This window comes from Sardina pilchardus, chromosome 11 (genome assembly GCF_963854185.1).
Source record: "Sardina pilchardus chromosome 11, fSarPil1.1, whole genome shotgun sequence".
Lineage (NCBI taxonomy): Eukaryota > Metazoa > Chordata > Actinopteri > Clupeiformes > Clupeidae > Sardina > Sardina pilchardus.
Genome location: NC_085004.1, coordinates 2,140,030 through 2,163,954, shown reverse-complemented (window position 1 = coordinate 2,163,954; position 23,925 = coordinate 2,140,030). Strand labels below are relative to the sequence as shown.

Genomic DNA, 23,925 nt, shown 5'->3' with positions numbered 1-23,925 from the left:
GATAGGAATTCAAAACACTCTTGTGGAGTACCTTTGTCCTTCTGAACTCGGGTTTCTTATGAAATGCATCATTTCTGTTTTTCATCTGTGATTGACTGTATGCTTGGTGCTTTTCAGCTACAGATATTCATGCAGTGCTAATGTAATCAAAGTTCGTGTGATCCAAAAATGAATCACACTTGAGCGATTGAGTTTTTGTGGAAACACTGTCCCTTCAGTTGGAGAGGTTGCTCACTGCTGTAGTTTAGAGTGAGGTCTTGTGACAGTTGGTCCAGCTAGTGGAAACAGCTGCTATGTGCTGAAGTGCAGGGAGGCCATTTCCCTTAGCTGTGAGAAAGCTGCTGTTATGTGGCAGGGGTAGGTGCGTGATGGACAGCAGAGGAAAGTAGGGCCATGGATTAAGTCTGACCGATAGGAGGTTACATGAACCCAGGGCAGTGGTTCCCAATTGGCAACCCAATTTATGCTCCTACTTAAATCCCAACTGGGCAGTGCATCTCCCTCACCCTTCACCTCTTTTCTACTTGTTTTGGTAATGAAGCTTGGCGCTCTACTTATTTTTTCAGATTGATTCAGCTTGGCTAAGGCTATGTTGAGGGAGAAGTGTACAAGACTTGTTTTTTTTATCTATGTTAGTTCTGTTGGTATACATTTTAGTATCTGTCTATGTATGGGCTTTCTGTCCCCTAGCAATATCTTTTTTCAGAGGAGCTCAGAACATCTCCATTAACGTGTCTATTTTTTCCCTTCAAGGTTCTTTTAAATGCATCAGCTGTAAGGACTTCAATTCTGAATTCAATCATCTACTATTATTCTTGTTTTAAACCCTAATTAAAATGTTAAGGCATCAAAATCACTTTAATTGGCATGTCTGAAGCACGATTTAAAGTCATTTGCTATCCCATTGAATATTTACGCTTGAAAATGTCTTGTCTTTCATAACTCCCTTCAAAGTGTAATATGTTCTTTAGTTACCTCTTTCTAAGCTGCTCCCTAAATAGTAATTATGCTTTACCTCCCAGATATTTTGGGGGGAAAAAAGTCATATGAGGCTTCACAATTGTCTGTGTAATTGCTACCTTCTAATTGCCTTTAAAGTTTCTCAAGGCGAGGGAGTGCTGGGATCAAGGAGGGCATGGCTTAGAGCCGCTCTGTGCTCTAAATACTGGATCAAGACTTGGCCCTTTTTCACCATTTTGTTGTTGTTTGGTCTCTACCAGCAGTGATTATAGCCATTTAATTATTTCAGTTTGTATCACATCTTATGTGCTCGCTTTGCCCCACTTGAACTGGGAGTTGCAGGGGTCTGGATTTGTTTTAAGGTTTCATTCACCCGTTCCCTTCCCCTCTTTCTTTCCCAGGTCCGCGTCTGGGCTGAGGGCTGATGGTTTGAAAGAAAGCAAGCAAAGCTGTGTGTGTTTGCCCGTCCCCCTGGTTATTTATCCTCGATGAGGCCTGCATTTCAATCAAGACGTCCCTGTGTCGGCACCCCCTTCAGCAGGCCAGTGACATGGGTTGGGAATGTGCCACTATTGTGTGAAAGAGGAGGAGGAATGGTGAGTTCACCACTGGGTGTGAATTTTCAATGCTGCCTGGCAAAAGCAAATGAAGGGCTACTTGTGCCAACATGGAGATGGCAGTGACGACACACAAAAGCAACTTGATCAAACATAGGATCAGTCTGAGCCAGGATGAACAAGTGTTGTTAGAGTTTGAGCCTGGAAACAACAAGGACATAATGTTGGTTGTTTGCGGTGGTGATTTAGAAGAATAAATGCTTTTCATCAAGGCTCTGCAAGCTATTTGCAGTAAAGCCCTTCCCAGTAGAAAACATTATGGGCCATAATCTTTCTCGATGTGGTCCCTAACTTGTTTGGAGTTAAATCTGGCTGCTTATACCTCCGCAGTGGTGGTGAAAATGACCTGCTGATGGATAGTGTCCTCATGGACATGACATTTTAATGCTGAACAGTGAGAAATGTCCCCACATGGAGCGGAAAGTAAGAGCCCATTAAACAATGCTTTGTCTGCAGTGGTAATGACAACACTATGAATCACGAGCAGATAAGCTGGTGGGGCTTGCAGTCGTGCTCAGAAGAAATGTCATTCTTCACTGGACAGTGTAATTACTGTACGTTGGGCGATTCACGCAGTTGGCTTTGGCGCGGCGGCTCCCTGCTGCTGCAGTCTCCCATACCTGATCTTATCAGCCAGCTGTGCTGGACCCCTCTTCTGAGCAGCTGCAGAGTGGAGCAAGCTGGCCAGATGTTGGCCACTATGGTTACAAACGACTTTGGAAACTTTCCCAGTGCTATCTGGAGTGCTCGACTCTCCACTGGCCTGAAACTTCAAAACAAGACGCGTCTAAAAATAAAGTCCCCCCCCCCCTCTCTCAGCCAGCCCATCAGCCTCCTCCGCTTCAGAGTGATTTATGTTTTGCTTTTTAGTATCGCTTACTAAAAGGTGTGATGGTGTGAGTTATGTGCCGGGGTTTTAAATATCATGTGCTGCTTATGAGATCTGATTTTATTAGCGTTATAATTACGGAAGGAAGTACTCATCTGTGCAGTGATATTTTATTTCAACTATACATGCCGTGTTAAAAAAAATCAACAAAAATATCCTTAAAACAAAGAACTTAATTATGTACACATTCACAGTACAACTTTACAATATATCTACACGTTAAAATACTCTGTAAAACGTACAACTGTATTCCAACTGCCCAGATCGCACAGTATTGAAAAATGAAAATTCCAACCATCTGGTTTATTTGCACACAGACTGAAATAAAGGCTTAGATTCAGATTGCAACAGAAAAACTGATTCATATTGCAATATACAAGGCAGCTTATCATGACGCTGTGGAGGATGGAGATCATGTGCAGCTCTCAGTCAGTACAAAAACGTAATATTAGCAGATGATGACATCCAACTGAACAAACAGGCAATTATTCAAATACAATCATCGCTTGTAAACAAAATGTAACTTTGGGCTCATACAGGCTGTTGACACCTCATTCTCAATATACTGAAATGCAAGATATTGAAATGACTTGGTTGTATAAAGTAAAACAAAACAAAACAAAAAAAGATAAACGCTGAGAATCATTCCTTTCTTGTCCATGAAACTTCAATTATGCATCATACACAATTTGTGGTATTTTTCTTATTTAAATAATTAAATTTGAAATTCTCAGATAACAGTATGTTGGTGTACATCCTACTGTCATAATACATTCACCATGTGTGGAACCTCAGTGTTTCAAATTAGCACCCTTCCAAAGACTATCATGAGATTATCAGATTATCCTGATTTTACATCCTGAAATGGAATGTTTGTCACTAAATTGACTCTTATTTCCCAATAACTGCAGTTGAAGTAGTTTCACAGAACACACATTTTTGCCAATCAAATTTAGCAGACTGAAGAAAGACTATGATATATTTTGAACCAATTTAGCATGTCTAAGATTTACTATTTGAATAAGGCACACAATGCACAGATTTAGGTAAACTTGCCAAAAAATATTAATATATTTATATCTATTTACAACATTGTCATTACCGGCATGACAGCGCAGGACACATTGGTATATGTTGCAATGATTGTACAATATTCATTAAAATGATAGAACTACTGAATATTTACTAGTTGTTAGACTGAGAGCAGCATTGGCCTGTTCACTTTGCAGCGACATCAATGCAGTTATGTGTTGGTTCCCAAGAACACGAAGAGACAAACACTAGTGACAGACATGCATTTTGGCATTCAAATTGGTGCTGAACAAGTCTGAGGTGACAAAGTATATAAGCTCAAGCAAACCACATGGGCAAATATCATTTCATTTTTGGAATGGGATGTGTCAGAAACACTTCTCATATTTTTGAAGGATTTACATCATAACTATTACTGTAATCACTGTGTATTACCAATTTGTGTAATTGCTTAGCATCTATAATTAAATGTCAGTAATACCAATGGGAAATTCTTAAATACTTGGGAGGTAAATAAAAAATAATTGTTTAAGGTAAAATAGCTGTAATAACTGACTCATTAAAACTTCCTGATGTTCATTCGGTGCCCAGTGTCAAGACTTCAAGGCAAAATTCACAAACAGCTTTTGTATGCAAAAAATCTTAACAAACAAAATCACTACCATGGCCTATGATGAAACATGTTGAATGTTTTACATGTTTGCCCATGATGCTGGTTTTGTGTGAGAAGATAAAATAAGCATTTCCCAATTGTTCTGTAAACCTACCCCCTCCCTGCTAATCGTTGCCTTGCTAAGCCCTCAATGATGGTGCACAACTGACAAGCAGCTTGGCATTTTGCCGGTGCTACCACACTGTATTTCCACACAGCTAAGAAAACCAAAATGCACACAAGACAAGACAACCAGAGCCGGATGATTTCAACGAGCATGGAGTCCAAAATACACAACAATGATCATTATCATTTCAACTGATAGCAGCAAAGTGTTAAGTAATTTTCCCAGTGAGTTAAAAACATCAGCTGTCCAAGTAGGCACCCTGGACATCACACACACAGAAACTCTTGATTAATGTCGGCAATTCTACATCCACACAAACACGTATTGATGTACCTTGAAATGGGATTCAGTTGTATGACATGAATTAGTTGGTCCTGTTTACAGATGACTGACTGCAAAATGAATTTAAGTGCATCCCTTTGTCTGTGAAGTCGTTGCACATTGGATAGCCCACGGACAGTACCTACTCTGCACTACTCAACACTAGCACTTAGTTTACTCCCCCTCTGTGTCTGTTATTCCGCACGTATCCTTTGTTCAGTTTTGATCTTTCTTCAACCATATACCTTGTCTCTTAACTTTTGTGAAGTTCACATTTAATGGGAAGACAGTGCATGGTGGCAATGAATAAATGAAACCCATTCTTCAAGTATTCCCGAGTGTCAAAACTTCAAACTACCAGGACAGCCCGGCCGCACGAGCAGAACCACCAGGGTGCTGTGTGCCGCGGACTGGCCCTGGCCTCAGACGCAGGAGTGCCACTGAATACTTGGCCGTGCCTCTTGTCAAGGTCTTGAATTGGAAGGCTCTCCCAACAGGCTGCCACCTGTCACTTGAGTTGTGAATGGTGTGAAAACAGAAATGACAACTGGTGGACATACCCAGAGTAGCTTCTTTGGCCACTTGTGAGTTCCCTTTTTGCCGAGTGCGCTGAGGCACTCACTGGGAAACTCCAACCAATGCAAGGATGCACCTGCAGAGGCCTGCCCTCTCACCCCACATTTCAATCAGCAGAGTGAAATGGAAATCAGTGTCGCTCGGTTAGTAACTGTACTTGTTTACCACCCTCATTTGTGTAGTCTGTGGCACAAAGCCGTTGGGTTTGGGGGGCACATCTGGTTTTATTGAAGGTGTCCTCTTTAGGCCCATGCGCGGCAGTGAGCCGTGCCCACTGTAGCTGCTCTGTCGGGACACCGAGGGCTGCGGATGCATGCCCATGGGCATCCCGTGTGAGTCCATCCTCGATGGAGGAGTGGGAGGCATATGCCCTCCCCTGTTCATGCTGGGCTGCCGCGACACAGACATCCCATTGGGAGAATGCATTGATGAAATGGAGTGCCTCTGTGTGGAGCTCCGGTGGTATGCCCGCTGCCTCTCCAGAGTGTTCATGGGCCCTGTGGGTGTGGTGGGAGTGGTGGGCAGTGGCACATCCACCCTTTTAGTCGGGCTGTTCCTGGGGAGGGAGGAGGAAGGAGAGTACAAGGAGGCCTCCCGGCTAGGGACCTTTGGCGGTATTTCCGTCATGCTTACCATGGGGTCCAGCATCAAGTGCTGCCTGGACTTCTGTGGCATGTCTGCCAGAATAGCCTTTGGTACGCCATTGCCGTCGTTCAGGTGCTTCAGAAGGTCGTTTAAGGTATTCCTGGCATCCACGGAGCGCCGATGCTCTTTTCTACTTGATTTAGAGCCAGACTGTTCAGTGTTTTGGACTTTCCTTTCCGAACGGGGCATCTCAGCAGTGCTGTAAGCAGACCGCTGGTCGTGAGTGGCATTGGGGAGTACAACAGCACTGGGAATATGAACGTTTCCAACAACAGCGGTGTGTGGCGGAGGGCTCGAGGGAAAGTGCTCCTTGCGGGGTCCGTTGACCTTGCCCTGGGCCCTCTCCCACTGGTTCTTTAAGGGATGCAGGCTCTTCTGCTGAAGGACTGGAGTGGACTCCGGCGTCGGGAGGGCTGCCAGCTCTGGAGGCTGGCTGCTCAGTATCATTGTCTTTGTGTCTTCACCGGGAGGCATGTCCTTCCCGTTGCTCAGGAGGTTGGTGTAAAGCTTCGGGGAGTCGATGTCGGGCTGATACTCCTTAACTGGGCTGTCGAACAAACCGTTGAGCTTGGCAAAGCTGCCGGTGGAGTCTGTGCAGGACTGGGCCGACTCTGCATCCTTCTGGACCTTCCTGGGCTTGCGTAGGAAAGCGTCGCGGTAGCAGTAGACCACCATGCCAGCTATGAAGGCGCCCAGCAGGAAGGCAGCAAACACACAGGTGATGAGGATGTTCATGTGGACCATCTGGTTGGACTCTCCTGACTGAACCTCCCACACACCTGCAACACACAGTGCTTAGTGTAAGATTAATGAAATCATTTGCTGTAAAAAACCCTCAGGTTCTCAGTCTCACTTGGTTACACATTGGAAATGCATGAATTCTCCACCTTTCCCTCCCCCAACGGTATTAGTCAGTTTTCATTCAGGAAAGGTTTTACAAATTGAGAAAGAATTTAACACATGCCACCTTTTGCGCGTCGTATTCTTTTATAGAAAAGTGTGTATAGATAGAAAAAAGGGAGCATTAGTTGTCTTTACGAGAGGAGAAATTGTTATTTTCAAGCAGATATATTGAAGTTGCTTGCATACTGTACCTTGATTAGTGCTTCGTTTTTTATGATTCTACATTTTGTTTTAATTGACATGCATTTTAATAGAGAAGGTTTGTAGTGTTTCCCTGGTTAATGGAAAAGCTAGTCTGCCCTTTACCAGAAGAAGGAAAAATAATGATTAACCATTGTGCATAAAGAGAGAAAAAGGGTGGTCAACACCACCTGCTTGGTGTTTCAAAGTCTAGGATTTGTTAGTTACCACAGACATTCGAAGGAGTTAGTCATCATATGTGCGAGAACTGCTTGAGCAGTGTGGATTAATGTCAAGACCTGTGAAGGTGTCCTTATTTCCCATGGTTAATAGCGTCATGGCAGTGACAGAAATAAAGGCAGGTGTACAGAAAATGTAAGTGAAAGGAAGCCAGGAAAGACTGTTAAGAGAATTCCAATGACATGAAACCCATCACAGAGTATTTATACATGGAGAAAAGACATCCATAAAACAATCAAATAGTGTGACGATACATAAATCATAGACAAACAAACAATGATATTGAAAAACAAAGAAAAAACTGCCATGTAAGCTGATGGAAGTCCTGTATAGCTGCTTATCCTAGTGCTAACACTTGTATGTGGTGTGTGGAGAGGGATGGCATGTTCTCTGGCTTCAAATAAAATCTCTGTGGCACACATGCATTTATTTTGAATGGGACCCTTCGCTTCGCAAATGTTCCGTGACTTGCTATTATGGTGTGTGTTGTGCTGCTCAGTGGGGCTAGAATAGCATGCTCTCAGGGATGCTGGCCCTCTATCAGTGGAGCTCGATAATGGCAGCTATTAGGCAGGACTCCATTCAGCAGAGCAGAGCTCTCCCTGTTAAGGCCTTACCCTCCGGGACACCTGGGAATGAGTCAAAAGAATGGGTGGCCGGGTCGTCCTGGAGCACAAATTTCCTTGAACCAAAGAGTTCAGGTGTCTGTGTGGCAATGATTTTGGGTGAGTCTATGGGGCCAGAGGCCACTGGCGTGACTGACGGTGATGACAACTCCATGTCTGTGGTAAACAAATTGTTAACAAACGGGGTCAGACAGTGGGCAAAGCATACTGTTAACAACCTTGTTAGTAGGTATGGCGCATGGACACTGGTTAGTTAACAGAATTTTTAAAAATAATGTATGCATTTTGAACGATTTTTTTTACATGGATATAGTTTGATCAGCTTCAATTGTTAAACGCAACAAATACAGAGTATTGTTGTATTCATCCTGAGAAATGGTCCGGATAGTAAACAGTTAGCTGTTTTATGACGCCAATTAAAATGAGTAACATTCATTTGACAGACATAATACAGTTTGAAGGGGAAAAGGATCAGAGTTCTGTTTTGGAAAGTGGAAAGGAGGGCGAGGAGTTCATGAGGTGAAGGGGGCAGAGTCCAGGTGGATGGCATCCATGCATGAGGTGAAAAACAAGAGGTGTGATAAAAGGTTTCAGAGGTGAAGAGAAACAAGTCGTACGCAGAGTGCCTTGGGGTGGCTGTGATGACGAGTTGATGGGGGATGAAGAGCATGTTATAGGGCTGAGGCCAGCAGCAGAGAAGGAGAGTGGGGGTTGAAGTGTGCTGAACGCAGGAGGGGAAGAAATCAATTGAGTAAAGGAAATTAAAACTAACCAGAGGTTGGGTCGCCATATGATTTGTAATCTGGCGCAGATGTAGTAGCCAAAAATTCTAAAGGAATTAAAGGAACAGGAAATCAGCATAAAAATAATCCAAAATTATAGAACACAAAAATAAAAAAAAAAGCCCAGTGATTCAGTTTAATCAAATAACCAAAAGGGCAAAAAAGTCGTTAGCTTCATTATCTTCTCAGTCGCATCCACCGAGAAAAAAAGGTTCCTGTATCAGGCAACTGTTGTGTTCCAACAGTTCAGCTTGTTGTCTCTCGTACCATCGCTGCCTGCTATGCTTATGCGTTACATGTGCCATTAGTACAATGTGGCTGTTGGATGTTTGTATTAAGGCTTTGCAGAAGAATGTTGTGAGAGGTTACTACTGTGACGTGTGCAAGCTAATGGTGTTTCTGGGCATGGGTATGGATGGCCGCTGGAGTCTCACCGTGACAGTCACCAAGTCGCGTTGTGTTGCCATTTTCCACATCTTGTTCATAGCCCGTGCTGTAGAGTTGGACACAGGGGGGAGACATGAGAGGAATGCACAGGAATTCATTTGGCCATTTGTTTCTCAGGCATTTGCACAGCAAGCACAGCTACTTACAGGACACCTGGAGAGATCCTCTCACAGGAACCGTGCGGCATCCACCCACAATATGGATCCCGTGATGCAATGCACGACCTAAATCACAGAAATGCTTATTAACTGAACGGTGCAGAGACATCACCATGGCATATCTGTGACAAATTCATTCATTATGTAAAAAAAGATTGCTGCTGCCAATTTAACTGCCAAACAGGTGTTCTTTGCAAACGGTCAAGTGCAGGTGCGTCTGACTCACTTTTGGCAGGAGCTGTGCCGCTCGCAGCGGCTGAGGGGGATACGGACCACACAGCTGGAGAAAGCCACGTACAGAGTGTGTGTGTCCTTATCCAGGTGGAATGACAGAACGCGCTGGTCGTCCTCGTTGGTTGATAGGCACCTGGAGTGAACGTGGGCAGAGAGTGAGACAGGTAGGGAAGGGAGGATCCGATCATTAATCCCAGTCCAATCAGACAAATCAGCCAGGGGTGTCCTCCCTTTGGTTTAAATCTTACACACCCAGCAGTGACGTTACTGACCAAAGTTTAGACAAGTTATAGCATTTAGTAAAAGGAGGGCGTTTGCCCATAGAACTTCTTGATACATTTCAAAGAGGATGACTAAACAAAGGAGAAGAAAGGTGTGAGGATGTCGCCCACATACTTTGCCCGGTTGAAGACGTCAATCTCCTCCAGCAGCACACTGTCATTTAGGGAGAACGGAGATGACTTGGCAAGGACTTTGAGGACGATTCCAGCCTCCGAGCCAATGAACACCACCGTGTAGTTCTTGTTGGGTCCTGCCGCACTGTCAACTGCTAAAGCTGTCAGTCGGTACCTGCAGATGAATGGGGGAAAAAACATCAATCTCGGCCCAAAAACGCTTAACTCCTGTCTTCTGGGAAATGAAAGATGGCGAGGCAGCTTACCTCACTCGTGTTTTAGTGAACCATGGCTCGTCTCCAATGGAAGGCACTGCCGCATCCATGAGAGGGTGGGACTTGATGAACTGCAGAGTCTCATCGGGAAACTCCATGGAGGTTTTGAAGGACTCTGCTGGGCCGTGCCCCGCACAACAGCCAGGCCTGAATGATGAGAGGCAGACAATGCAAAATGTGTTATGAACCATAAGGGACCTACTTTCAACCTATGGGAAATACTCGTTGCGTGGCAGACCCTCACCTTGGCTTGGGCAGTCTTTCTTCAGGGAAAGGTGTCCAAACTGAGTCTGCCGTTTTTTGCTCTTTAAATCTTCCCCTAAACACCTTCTCGATGTCTGCCATTGAGAAAGCGCAGACTGCAGAGCCTGGTATGCTGTTAATGAGGAAAAAACACACCATAAAAATGTGTTTAGAGTTCACAAGCTCGATGAAGTGATTCAGATTGTAAGCATTGAAAGAAGTTGGAGGAAAAAAACCCCACCTGTTCAGCTGTGTGGTGAAGACTCCGACCACTGAGGGAACCCCATTGATGTCAATGATGTCCGTGATGGACTGAAGGACATCAAAATAAAAAAAAGACTCCCCGGGGACAGAGCAATTCAGGCGCGCCTTCACAAACGAGGTCCAGTGCTTCTCGAGAACTCTTTGGGAGCCGCCGACGTCGTTCTTGCATATGCGCGCCACGCGGGAATACACAGCCTGCAAAGACAGCGCGCGGCCGAGAGGGTCCAGAATCAGCAACGGGAAAACACTTCCAAGGCCTGAATAATACATCTCCACATGCTGCCACATTCCCCAACACGGCAAGAAGGCTTCTTTTACCCTGAGGCAGCAAACAAGCACCATTTCGGCGTCCTCTTTCAAAAGAGGATTCTTCCCGTTTAGAGAACTTGAAGCATACATTTGCAGTATAGCGTTTGCTTACTGAGCGAGGGCAGGCTTGACTAATGGGCTTTAGGCTTGAAATTAGTCAAGTGTTGCAGGTTTAATAATTTACCAGGGCAAATCTCCACCACAGCACAGGTGTCATCCCTCGCATTAGTGCAACTGAAATATTTATTAACCTGTGGTGAAGCGAAAGCCCTTTAAATCTGACTAGCGACACGGTTGTGATGTATTGGTAAATTTAACCCAAGCTCCAGGGGGTAGAGTGTTTTTTAATACCTGGGGGAAACCATCTATTACCTCAAGGGCCAAGAAGTCTTCGGTGTGGGCATGCATGCGTGGCAATATATTCACATATATTGTATGAAATAAATCAAAGGGTATTGGAGTCTCATAAGTTATGCAGTCTTGGTTGTCCTACCTTCCCCAGGTTGTTGTGCTCTGCTGCTATTTCTCTGTAGAAGAAGTATACATAATGCCCGTATTCCACTGCGTGCAGGAAATGTGGCTCTGGAAAAGAGGTTTTCATATTGTCAATGACCTTCACTAAATTTTTGATACAGCGTTTTCAGTAAGCTGAAAGTGTCTCAGAGTTGACCTAGATTGTTTGACAGGATGCTGTGCAGTACACAAGCTTTATTCTGAGGGGACAAAGCCCCAGTTAGAGTAAATGCAGGTTAGTACAGCATATAGGGGCTGGCCTCTGGAGTGAAAATATAGGTGAAACTACAAAGCCATTCATGTCAGGATAAATCATGACGAACCCTGTGTCCGTAGTATGTCAGTAGTAATGTGTACATAGAGACTATTTACTCTGACATTTCCTCAGTCTGTTTTCAATTTACAGAAATGTCATGAAGACTATGGGAATGGCGAGAAAAGGAAACACACATCGCCGTGGTAATTCTCCACTGCTGGCGCTAAATGACTAACTAAGTGTGGGTTATTCAGGCAGTAAAACAGCATGCTTACCTTTCAGCCACTTGGAGTCATATTTTATGGTCCTCAGGGCGGAACCATCCCCCATGCTCCGGTAAATAACAGCGTCACTCGCCAGGAAGTCTGCCACTGTGGCCGAGTACAACTTCCCGTCTGAAAGGACACGCGCAAGGGTCATGATTTCTTTACTTGGACTGAGACTCCTGACAGACACCAAACAATTCCTTTATTAAAAAACAGGTTGTGCTCTTGTTCACGGCAGGCTCCAGGGCCTCCGTTGCTATGGATACTGTTAGTACACCACTCATTGGGGCCAAAGAGAAAAAAATGATGATTAATGTCTGTGGATGGGGCTTGGCGCTCACGGCTCCCTTTAATTTTCAGCCTGAAGCCCCCCCACAACACTTGAAAGAGCCATTCATCATCCTTCCTTATTATTTAGAGGGGTCTTTCATACCGGCAAAGAGGGCAACGTTGGTCTGCTTGGCATCGAATGGGCATCGGGCCAACCCGCTGATTTCTTCCCCATCAAATTCCAGGTTATCCAGCTGAATGGGAACAGAGCATGTGTAAACAGCTGTGTCTTATCTCAGCCTTGCATTAAACTACAGAGATGTTTCCAATCATGTTTGTGCCAGGCAGTTTGTTTGCCTGGCACAATCACCGTTTAGCTGCATGCAGTCAAACCCGCACGAGCATAAACCAAATCATAAATGGGGAGCTGGGACGAAATGCCTCCACCAAGGGTGACGTTGTGACATGTGTGACTAGAAGCCTGCTGAAAACAGGGCATTTCTCTGTCATTGCTTACCCTGTAATATCGGCACATTGGGTTGAAGCCATTTGTCCCGCATATGAAGACCAGATCATCGTTTCTGGGGACGAGCACTTTGATGAAATTGTGACATTCATCCTGAGGGGCAAAAGTGACGGAGAACATATTACCCACTGGCACAAGCAAGCACTGAACCCCTTTTCACATTCATAAGGCAACGAGGAAATGAGCCATTGAGACACTTACTCTGTGCTTCCCTTTCAAGGCACACGTCTCCCTGTCCGCTTGGCCCGATCTCCAAGTCAATTTCTGTTTTTTTTTTTAAATGATGGGGGGAAAAAAAGTATTAACACGCTATTCAGTATTTCCAGTCTCGCATTTATGAGCTCTTAAAGTTGTGGTTTATGAGTTTGTTTAAACACAGAGACACGACTGTTTAGCTTGACAGCTGTAAGTGAATTTATGAGTAATAATACTTAATGCAGTAACACAACTTACTCTGTAAGGAATGATTTCATTCCTGTAGGATTCTCGCAGGCTGACCAAATAGACCTGGTCCCTTTAGGGGAAAAAAAGAAAAAGGACACGTGAGCACCAAAAGGTTGCCAGGAGAAATGAGTGTGACCCACTGGGTGACATACTTCAGTCAGACCGATCGATGCTGCCAGTATACATTACAGTCTGGGCATGATCAGAGCCAGCATTGTCAAGGACTTCTTCCCCCTTCAAAAAGACGTACCTGCCAGCGATGAAGAGGGTGTCTTGGATTTTTGTCATCAGTTGAAAGTCTAGTCTGTGTTGAGATTCATTGCCTGAAGGGCGGCCTCTGAACACAGGATACTGCCGTGTATCTGAGCAAGGAATAAGATGCAGCATTATTTGGGATTACTGGGCCACACAATCAATAGCAAGTATTGATTGGCTGTATATATGCCATGTATAATGGCTTTGAAGAAATCCCCTGGTAATGTAATGAAAACTAGAGCTACAACATAAATACATGATGCTGTGTCTGCAGATTGTCAGAATCTTTTGCCACAGCAACTCTTGGAAAGTGAGATAATATCATATATGACCTCACGCTGACTCAACGCATGAATGTAAGTTGTACTGAGGGCCAGTGGCTGACTGGTGGGTATGTCAATGCAGGAGCTATCTCAAGTAAAAATGCTTACGAGCAGGAGACTACCAAAGGTCATAACAGAAAGCCTCTGACAATAAGAAAAGCACTATGGGTGACCAGTTAATAATTGATACTCACAGTGGTAGTCCACCACTTCTATGGGAATATTATCCTCGGGAAAACTGACAGCCTCAAGACATGATGCCATCAGCAGGACAACGATGAGGGGAAACAAAGGTCTGCTGCCCATGATTGACACAGAAAGTGGACACTTCCTGTTTGGCAAAAACTGTAATGTTACCTGGAAAACACAGAAACAACAGGATTAAGGGACGGCACATTGTGCTGGGCATGTTAAAACCGTGGGGCCCACTGTTATCTTAGCATTGCTCTAGCATGAAACACATCCTGTCCTCTCTAAAAGCACTGTGCAGACCACTCTGACAGTCAGTGGTGACTCAGAGCCATTATTGCATCTGTTCCTCACAGGAAGGTCAGATTATTGGGCAGGCATATTGCAGATACCCTTGTTGTTTGGCACAAGGGCAGCCCAACAGCTTTGTTTTGATTGTTTATCCTTTTCCCACCAATCTTGCATGGGTTTCTGTATCATTTCATGAGTACTACATGATTAATCCAGCATGTGTGTGTGTGTGTGTGTGTCTGTGTGCGCGGGCTGATTTTAGCATGCTATTTGGCCACACACCGGCCAGGCTTGGAAGTGACAGTGGGCCCACTGCTGTGGCTGGCCAGTGTCCTGGAGTGACAGTAGTTACAGACAGCCCTGTGTATGTGCATATTAATGAGCAATGTCCAGTCAAATATTTATAAGGCAAACAAATTATTCATGTGGATGGAGCCTGAACGGATATAAACAATTCGCTGGGAGACAACAAACAGCCAGGGAAATGGATTAACCGGCAGCGTGCGGTGAGCAGAGAGTGGAGCACATGGACGCCAGAGTGCTCTCCCTCTTGCACACGCACACACTGGTATTGACACGTTTTCAATTAGCCTCCCCTGCACACCTGCTCCAAGGCCAAGCTACGCACAAACTGCCGATATGGCCAGCTAGCCGATTGATTGGAATAAAGAGAGCAGAGTTGATTAGCTGTTCTGTTGCTATTTAATGGGCCGTCAGCATGTGGGGGCTTTGTTTCCATGTGATAGCAGTAAAAAGTTGAATGCTTGCCCACCCTATCCAGATGTATGACTTCCTTGTGACTGGGTTTGCCATCATGAGGCTGTGTGAATATAACCGCTGAAAAATGAACAGCCAGCAAATGTGAACTATATTAGTGAACAGACTGAAAGGGATAATGAGCCTTCACCCAAATTAGTTCAGCTGATTGAGAAATTAAGACTAATGTCTGGACAGTATGCAGATTCAAAAGGTCAGGCACGTAGCATGCTCACTTGGGTCGATGCATCTGAAAGAAATACTATACTGGTTTTAATTAACAAATGATATCTGAGAGTAGTCCTGATCAGCAGTTTTCACTGTCCAACCAGCTTATGGTAAACGGTGATGTACTTTGCAAAACTGTCTGTTTCATGGAGCTCATTGTTCAGCATCTCTGGCAGCCTGTAACCATTTTGTTGCTCTCTACCAAGGAATTTCCCTATATTCTGCATATCCTCAGGACATGAAATGAGTGTTTTCACTGAAGTGAATCATATTCCCACCAGACAACTAAAGCACCCCATGCTCACTGATCATTATTCATGGGAAAACGGAAAGGAGCTGAATATACATGTCATTTGGCCGTATTTCCCTGCCACAGTGCATTAGAGTGCCAGGGAGGGCAAAGCAGTTTTGCCCAGGAACTTAATGCAAAGCAGAAACAAAAGGACAACCAAAGGTCAGTGATCTAAAATTACTTCGGCAATCTACAGCCAGCGCAACATGTTTTCGATTGAATGTCTCGGTACGGTTTCTTATTCCTGCCCTCCAGTGTATGAGCCTCGACAAGTTCCAGGACGCAAGCAGACCGCTAGTCACGCAAACGTCTTGCCATTTAGCATCCCCCCCTCCACTCTCCCTGTTATTATAGGGCTTTTCAATGTCCTACAATCACGCACTTTCTCCACTGATGTTGTTGGCTGGGTTTCATTTTATTAAAAAAAAAAATGAATGGGGGAATGGGGGTCGTTGGCTCACAGTTTTTGTTGGCTCCCAGGTTGTTTCAGAAAAGTTTGCCTGCAGCAGTACATGGCTAGAATCCGCCCTGCAGCGAGGTCTTACAGGAGAAATTGGGGCAATAAAAACCTGGCACACAATACAAACAGGTGTCCCTCAGTCCCCTTCAACAATGAGATTGCTAGGATTAACCAGACGGAACAACAGTTGTCAAGCCTTTGGTCCATTTTGGTGGCAGTGGGTGGGTCAATTGTGTTACATGTCGGCCGTAAAGTCCAAGACCACAACAATCAGATAACTTCTGAATGGGACACTTGTGCCTTCTCTGTGTCTCTCTTCCTCTCTCTGAAGCATTGTGAAGAAGCCCTGGCAGTCCCTGAGGCATCTGCTTGGAAGAGGCTGTTAAATTGGATGAACAATATTACTATTTCATCCAAATCTGTGCTTTTACAAAGCAATCAGAGCCCTCTCTCGGGGGGCCGGTGTTATCTGATGAGACCGAGACCTCGGCGGTGACAGTGAAAAGATTTGCCGCTTTTCAGCTTTCGATGACAATAGCGTACGGTCCTTAAGTATTTATCCAAAAGGATTAGATGTGAGGAGTTTGAACTTGTTGCTTCACAGTGCACTGGGTAGGAACCTGGCAGCCCTGATCCACACCACCCCTACCCCACCCCTACCCCACCCCTAGCTCACCTTCGTGAGAAGGATGAAATGGGAGAGGCCTCGGCCGACTCCGCCGTGGCCCGGCTTTAATTCCCCCATAAAGAGCTCTCTGCTGCAGGTGTGGCGTGGAACAATGGGGGCTCAGGGGCTTGGAAGCCTGGACAGCACACAATGGAGCCCTCCCTCCCTGCTCTGAGGGTTAACTTGAGCTACTCTAGCCTGACCGTGCGGCCAGCGATGTGGAAGGGAGCTGCTGCAGTGGCCAGCTGTGTTGTTAACAGGCCAATGATCATTGTGGGGGCTGGGGATGATTATCCTGCACCAGCACCAGTATCCTGTTGTGGTCAGGAACAGGTTGCCTGATGATCTGTTGCAGACTTTTCAGACATCCAGAGAGTTGGCCAGTCCCTAATAAAGGTGATTTAGGCAGAAATATCTAATTATGCAAATGTTGGGAGCCATTCCAGACCTCATTTTGGAAATAATATTTGATATACTGACTGGGTTAAAAGATCGTACTTAGACTATAATTTTGTGTAAATTGAAAAAGAAAGCTGTAGACCTACCTCATTTTGTAATTGTAAGCATTTACTATCTTATCTCCTCATTAAAATAATGCATCTATTATAAACACCAAAATAATTAGATTTAATCTAAACTAATGTTTCTGCTGACAATGCATGCATGTCACTCAATTTGCATTTCAGTATTCTTTGTCCAGAAACATTGATGCGCTAGGCGTGCAACTATGACATTTAATTTATAGTTTTAATACAAAGTGTGATTTTAACACGATCACAGAAACCTATTCTGGAAGCATACAAGCTCTTTGTGCAGGAAGTAAACGCATTCACAATTGATCCATGGTAAGTATTTCGTGTTACATTCAATGCATTGGCCAACAAAGACGTGAGAGCAGCATATCTGTAAACAGTAACGTTAATGGATTAGCTGGTAAATTGATTCTCCTCTAATGCATGGCTACGGGGCCAAATTTAATGAAAGCAACACACTATATAACCACCAACAATGCCCGTATCCATTATTAGTATTAGACGCACTCAGCTGTTCGCAAATTAAAGATCGGAGGGCAAGTTATGCCTTAGCAGTGGGAGTTGGCTACAGCATAAACAATCGGCTACTCGGATACTTTTGTAGCGTGTATTTCCTTCTCTTCTTGAGTTTGTATGGTCCGACGAATTATTTTTTATTATAATTAAATAAAAATCTATATGGGCCATCTTATACAGCGATATTAAGTCGTTCCCGTATACAAAAGTTAACACAGCCGCTCTTCGCTTCGTCACTGCACGAATTGGACTATGAAGCAAATAGGTGTCCATTTAAACCATCATAAATGCATGCGCTGAATCCACGTCTGTCTTGATAAGAACAGACTACACAGGTTTTGTTTCTCTTCAATAAAGCGCTAATTTGTATGCACACAAATTACATAGTAGGGTAGTCTATTCTACAGTATCGTTATACGATTTCCCAAACATTGCGAATGGTTATTTTAAGTTTTTGTCCATCTAGACAGAAGAAAACAGCACCGGTCGTTTCATCGGAACTAGTAGCCTATCAGCACTTTAAACCAAGCTACTTACTATTTTAAAAGCGATAGTGGAAATTCGTACTTAAAAGCATTCAAGAGTGTTCAAGAGAATGTATTCTAAGTGTATATGAAAAATTTGGTTCGCGGAAAACGAATGCGTTTTTCTTCCCCGAAACAGTAGTAAGAGTCAAGAATTGCCTACCTGGTTTCCAAACAATCACGAAAGGTTCTAGCGCGTCTTCATATCCCCAATAATTATTTCCTAGAGCCTATGAACATCCATTCGGTAAATTAAGATGATCTCCATCCATTGTACCATAAAGATTCCATTCTCGTCTGTATCCACCTTAGCAATAATTCCGATACGAGGGAAAAGGCGCTCCCGAAGATTCGTCAAGCTACTCCGTCCTTGGGCCCGACTCGAAGCTTTCTGATCTTCAAAGCTCAACACCGATCAAATAGCACCAAGGCAGCACCCTCCCCTGACTCGACCATCCCCCCGTAACTTGAAATTACGGACGAAAACACTATGTCTATACAATAAACTGATATACCATTTGTTTCCAAGTAGAAAATGAGTAGAATGGCAAACCGGTACAGTCATTTATCTGAGAGTAAAAATATCACCCCATTTACAGTGCGAGTGCAAACTGCCCAAATGTACTGTACATAAAAATAGCTTGGCGAGCAGGATAGGCTACTATTTTCGTGCATAACCACTACTCGAAAGCACAGTTGTAGCATAGAGCGCTTCTGATCTTGTGATTCCACCACTTGGATATTCGGAAAATCTTTTATCTCCACACTTTTCTACATGAACTGTGATAATGAGCAAAGCAGATCTGTGTAAAAACTCACCTCATCGGAAAGTATGTTTGTATCCCTTATGCGTTATAACAAATCCAAATAAGAAGCCTTTAAGTCTCAGAACTTCTCGCAGTGCAGCGCAGGCTCGGAGAAAAACAAACTAATGCACGGCAAATGGTGTAATTCGATCCATTCCCTGATTCAATCCATCAAGCGAGCGGTCCGGTGCCTACCAATAAGCCACGCTCTACCGCTAGTCCCGCCCCCAACCTCTTCTCCTAGGCTTGGCTGGATGTGGATTTTGGCTGCTTTCCTCGCTCCTTTTTTCCCGTTTTGCAGCAGAGAGGCCCCCACATCTTTGGTGACCCAGCGGTGCCCCACTCCACTCCAGCCCCATCCCCCATCCTAAGTAAGCGGTTGTTAAATCTTTTCAACAGAGCTGTTTTCAGTTGGAGGGAGAAAATCAGTGATCTACAGAGAAGCCTCTTTCTACATTCTGTCTCCTGCAACCACCTAAAAGTCTTTCAGATATTAGTGCAATCCTGTTTTGACAATTCTTTTTGCAAACCTCACCTTTAAAAAATCCTACAACTATTTAAAACTCTTTCAGATATTAGTGCAATCCTGTTTTGGCTCTATTTTTTTCTGCAAACTTCACCTTAAAAAAGCAAAACAAATAAAACTGCATAGCCATGCTAAACTCATAGAGATGAACAGCATCACAGTTAAGAATCAGGCTAATTTGTTTCTAGAGAAATGTATTAAAACATTATGAAATTACTTCTTAAACAAACCTAGGACATACCAGAAAAAGGCAAGATAATTCCACACACCTTGTATCCACATAAATAAATGCATAGGCCTAGTATGTACACCCAAGCACACTAACACACAAACAAACATTGGGCTACAATTGCAATTCTACCCTGTGGAAAGGAAATAATTCTTACTATTTGTCCCATTAACCCAGTTTGCCACTGGAAATCACATCAGGGGAATTGTCATGCGTCTGTTGAAGGCCGGCTAAGCGAGCAAGGGTGATCGTAGACATGCAATTATATATTCTAGGGCAAAGCTGTCTGAACGCTCCGTGCCTCCCAGATCATCTTTTTGTGCATGAGCCATTGGAGTTGGATTAACAGGAAAATGAATAATTTTGCCTGTGACTTGCAACTGCACTATAAACCATCAACAGACTCAGTGATATGACAACACTGCGACACACAGAGAGGTTTTTAAGTATTTAGCAAAGCTTGCTAACATAGTCTTTAAATTTTAATGCCAGGTTTGTGTATGTTTAATTGTATGTGTCTTGTTCTGTATACGTAGGGGATCTTTACGTGTACTATATATCCTAAGGGACTGAATTAAACGCTTATAGTAGTTTTAAAAGCTGAGGTTCGTGTATGTAGCTCTCAAGAAATGACGCAGCCTTTGCGCCTCATTAGGAAGGCGCCATCACAGATGTGAGAATGCTCTTGCCTGCAACCCCCTCCCTCCTCGCCTGCCTTCCCATTATTGATCGCCACTTAAGACATTTGCATCTCAATGCATTTACAGGATGCTTTTCTACCTTGGCTCACGTTGACATTAGCTTCCATTGTTGACTCGAGGTGTGAAAGTCCCATTCAAATCTCCGTAGGACAAAGGCGGCAGGAGACATGCGGCCCTGTGCCCGTCAGCTGCCTGCCCTCCGTCCCACCAACTCAATACTCCTGATTATCTAAAAATCTGCATCAAAATCCATACAGCCTCACGCATTCACAGCGGATAACTGAGCGGGTCAATCGTGATGGGGTGGTGGGAGTAGATGGATGATGCAAGGACAGGGGGACAGTGCTTGCGGAGCTCTTTTCTGTGCTCCCCAGGGGAAGTGTGCAGGGCTGCGGAGAGAGAGTGTATGCGTGTGTGTGTGTGTGTGTGTGTGTGTGGGGGGGGGGGGGGGGGGTGACCTTCGGGGGCTGCCAGGCCACGGCCTCGGGGTCCGGGACGCGCAGCGAGAGTGGTGAGCCGCGCCCTGATTTACTGCAAGGAATGCCGCCGCAGATGGCCCGGGGATGGCAATCTCAGCGTCTCGGCACACGTGGGTGACAAATGGCGCACACAGGGGCAGAAGCATGCCAGGAACGGCCTCTCAATCAATCAGGGCAGACCTCTCAGGAGCCACTCGGTCCGGCCCCTGCCACCCAAATGGACACTCACTGACATATCTGAGGGCATAGCTGGGAATCACTTACACCTCACTCAGTGGTGTGTAATTGTTTGTTTTAACAACTGGTTGTCCACTTAAGAATTGAGGTCTGTGCGAGCAGGGCAGTAACAGGGTCACATTTAGACATGCGGCTTCAGGCTTTTGGACATACTTGGCTATATGCCGCACAGAGTTGATGTTAGAGGATATCAGATACTTCCTTACAGAGACTTGTAAAGATCTGTCTCCGTTTCAGTGAGTCAGTATTGCCAAATGATAAACTACATCAGAACTTTCTCTGCTGTGACCCAGGGACAGACTGGGACTAAAAAACGGCCCTGGACTTTTCTCCAAAAAGGCCCAATACCCTACACAGTACACACACACACACACACACACACACACACACACATTCACCTTTGCTGTCTCACACACTTTGCCAGTCAAAACAGGTGGTCATATTTTACAAAAATGCTAATTATTGATTGGGTGCTGCTGGACAATCTAGGCCCCATGGCATCAAATACTTAATAATTGAAAAATATCCCCTTAAATGATGACTTCTGGCAGTGCTGGCTCTAGGCAGGGTCCAGCCCACCCAAGCCTTGTGTCTTGCCCACCCAAACAAAGTCAAGAAGTCAATTTATTTTCTGTTTTTTTTTCTTCAGTGTGTTGTCTCAAACCCAGTTTGAATGTAGATGAGTTGGTGTTGAGTGTAACGGTAGCTAGCTGGTACACAGCTGTGCAGTATTGGCGTATGATGTTGCCGTTAACCTCCCTCCTGATGCCTTAATGGAAAATGTTGGGCCATTTTTCACATACTGTAGAGCTCTGTTTCTCAAAGTCGAGAAAACCCTCCGAAAACAATCAGTACTACCTCGAGTTGCTGCCGCCAACAATTAAAACAGCTACAGCACTATTATATAGTATGGGGGGTGGCTGGCTGCTCTACTGTAGCTGTTGGCAAGGATGAGCAAAAACACATCAAAATGTATTTTAAGATGAAATACCAAATACACTCAATTTGAGAGCATCAAAACCGCAAAATGCAAAATACTGTATTTTTGTATTTTAAAAGTACTAAAAATACATGATATCAAGCCTTCTATATCTTTCAATTTAATCTTTAATCTTTAATCTTTAATCTACCCCTTCATCAGTACACTGACTCCATTGACTGCCATTACCTGAACCAGTCAAGTGGTCAATATGCTGAATTGCCTGTTACATCTCATAGCCTAAATGCTGTATCAGAGATGCACTCAAAAAGTCACAACTGAACTTGTCAAGCGGTACAACGTGTCTCTTACATTGTCGATGCATGCCCAGATTGAGCGATGTTACAGGACAACCACATAATGAGTTCGATGTGTTCCGATTGAATGATTAGTTATCAATATTATGATACACAACAAGTTTGGGCAAATATTAATTAAATTACATTTTCATTTTCAGTGGTTCATGGGGCAACCACGTAATTGGTTCCATGTGTTCCAATTGGAGGTGTAAAGTTGTAAAGAAACTGATGATTAAAGTTCTCAAGAAACTTGAGGTTGGTGTGTGTGTGTGAGCAACATGCACGTCACTCATCTTGCACAGGATCATCTTTCTGAATCTCAACCTCAAACCGTCAGAGTCTGCATTCATTGTGTTGCACTTTTATGATGTCACTACAACTACAAAAATACACACCGATGAAGTATTTTGATACAAAACACGACACCATTTTCAAAATAAAATACAAAGCACAACATACTATTTTGTATTTGAAATACTCATTTTATATACATGTACCAGAAATACTGCTAGTATTTAGTACTGATTTTCTGTGTTTGTGTTTTGTGTTTATGTCAATTTTAATCCAATTTGACCGCTTTGCTATGTTGCCCACCCAAATAAAACCGGTCCTGACCTCTGGTCAATTTTGTGGAAACTGATTGATAAATTGACTTAAAATATATCACATGCATTGATTATAGCATAATAACAATGCAGCCTATACAAAACCTACACAGAGAGTTTTTATTCAACTCATTTTTCAACTCTATTGAGAGTTTGATCTCATAACACTACATCAATAGAGTGGGCCTGAGCAACTATAACAGCTTTGAATAATGTTAAGATCACACCTTAAGTTAAACTCATCTTAACCGTTACTGAGGGTAGGAACAAATCTTCTACCTCTACCTCTAGTCTAATCCCGTGTAAAATGTAAATGATCTGTTTACATGTTCTATTCTTTTTTTTTTTCAATATGATTTTAATTTGCGAAAGCTTGATAGAAGAATCCAGAAAGGCAACACCTCTCTAAAGAAAGTTTGTATGTGCAATGATTCTTTAAGCAGTTTAGGACCCACATTGAGGCCCAAGCTCTTACAGTCGTGTTTTGCCAATGCCTCATATGAATACAACTTTATTGAATAGAGGAAGATAAACAATAAGGCCTAGATGTGCTTCACGCCATAGCTCCATTTAAAAACATTTTTCATATTAGCATCATGTCTAAACTGGAAGGGTAAAGGTTTAAGTCACGCCAAATGAAAGACAGTTTGTTTATAAATATAGCCTACCGTTATTGGGAGGGAAACAGATTAAATGTTGCTCCCACTCAGTTTTCTGTTGCTTGTTTGTTTTTGATATGCCTTTCCCAAGTTCATCCATAAAGATGTCTTACTGTCAAACTGGCATTTACCACCAGCTGTTCTGCATGCATGGAATTCAATTCTAGCGCTTCAGAAGCGCAAATAGGCCATCCTAGGGTAAGAGCAAGATTGAACCATAG

General features: G+C 43.9%; 1 protein-coding gene across 2 annotated transcripts; it reads right to left on the bottom strand.

Moving 5' to 3' along the window:
• Positions 1-2,569: 2,569 nt before the first annotated feature.
• Positions 2,570-19,101, bottom strand: sema6dl (sema domain, transmembrane domain (TM), and cytoplasmic domain, (semaphorin) 6D, like). 2 transcript variants are annotated; one of them, XM_062549378.1, is made up of 19 exons: positions 19,004-19,101; positions 13,923-14,085; positions 13,401-13,512; positions 13,160-13,220; positions 12,908-12,970; positions 12,698-12,799; positions 12,344-12,434; positions 11,920-12,039; positions 11,369-11,457; positions 10,544-10,761; positions 10,304-10,435; positions 10,051-10,206; positions 9,786-9,959; positions 9,382-9,522; positions 9,144-9,221; positions 8,985-9,043; positions 8,541-8,597; positions 7,760-7,924; positions 2,570-6,598 (listed from the first exon to the last, which is right to left on the bottom strand). In XM_062549378.1, exons 2-19 carry the CDS (start codon positions 14,032-14,034, stop codon positions 5,319-5,321), a joined length of 3,210 nt encoding a protein of 1,069 aa, XP_062405362.1. In that variant the 5' UTR covers positions 14,035-14,085; positions 19,004-19,101; the 3' UTR covers positions 2,570-5,318. The 2 variants fall into 2 exon arrangements, with proteins under 2 accessions (XP_062405362.1, XP_062405361.1); XM_062549377.1 differs by lacking the exon at positions 19,004-19,101 and adding an exon at positions 18,348-18,461.
• Positions 19,102-23,925: the final 4,824 nt, after the last annotated feature.

Coding starts and splice junctions, on each gene's coding strand:
- sema6dl (XM_062549378.1), bottom strand. CDS start 14,034: ATGGGCAGCAGACCTTTGTTTCCCCTCATCGTTGTCCTGCTGATGGCA. Junction 11,458..11,919: donor TGACTCCAAGTGGCTGAAAG/GTAAGCATGCTG, acceptor CCTCTTTTCCAG/AGCCACATTTCCTGCACGCA. Junction 10,207..10,303: donor GAAAGACTGCCCAAGCCAAG/GTGAGGGTCTGC, acceptor CTCATCATTCAG/GCCTGGCTGTTGTGCGGGGC.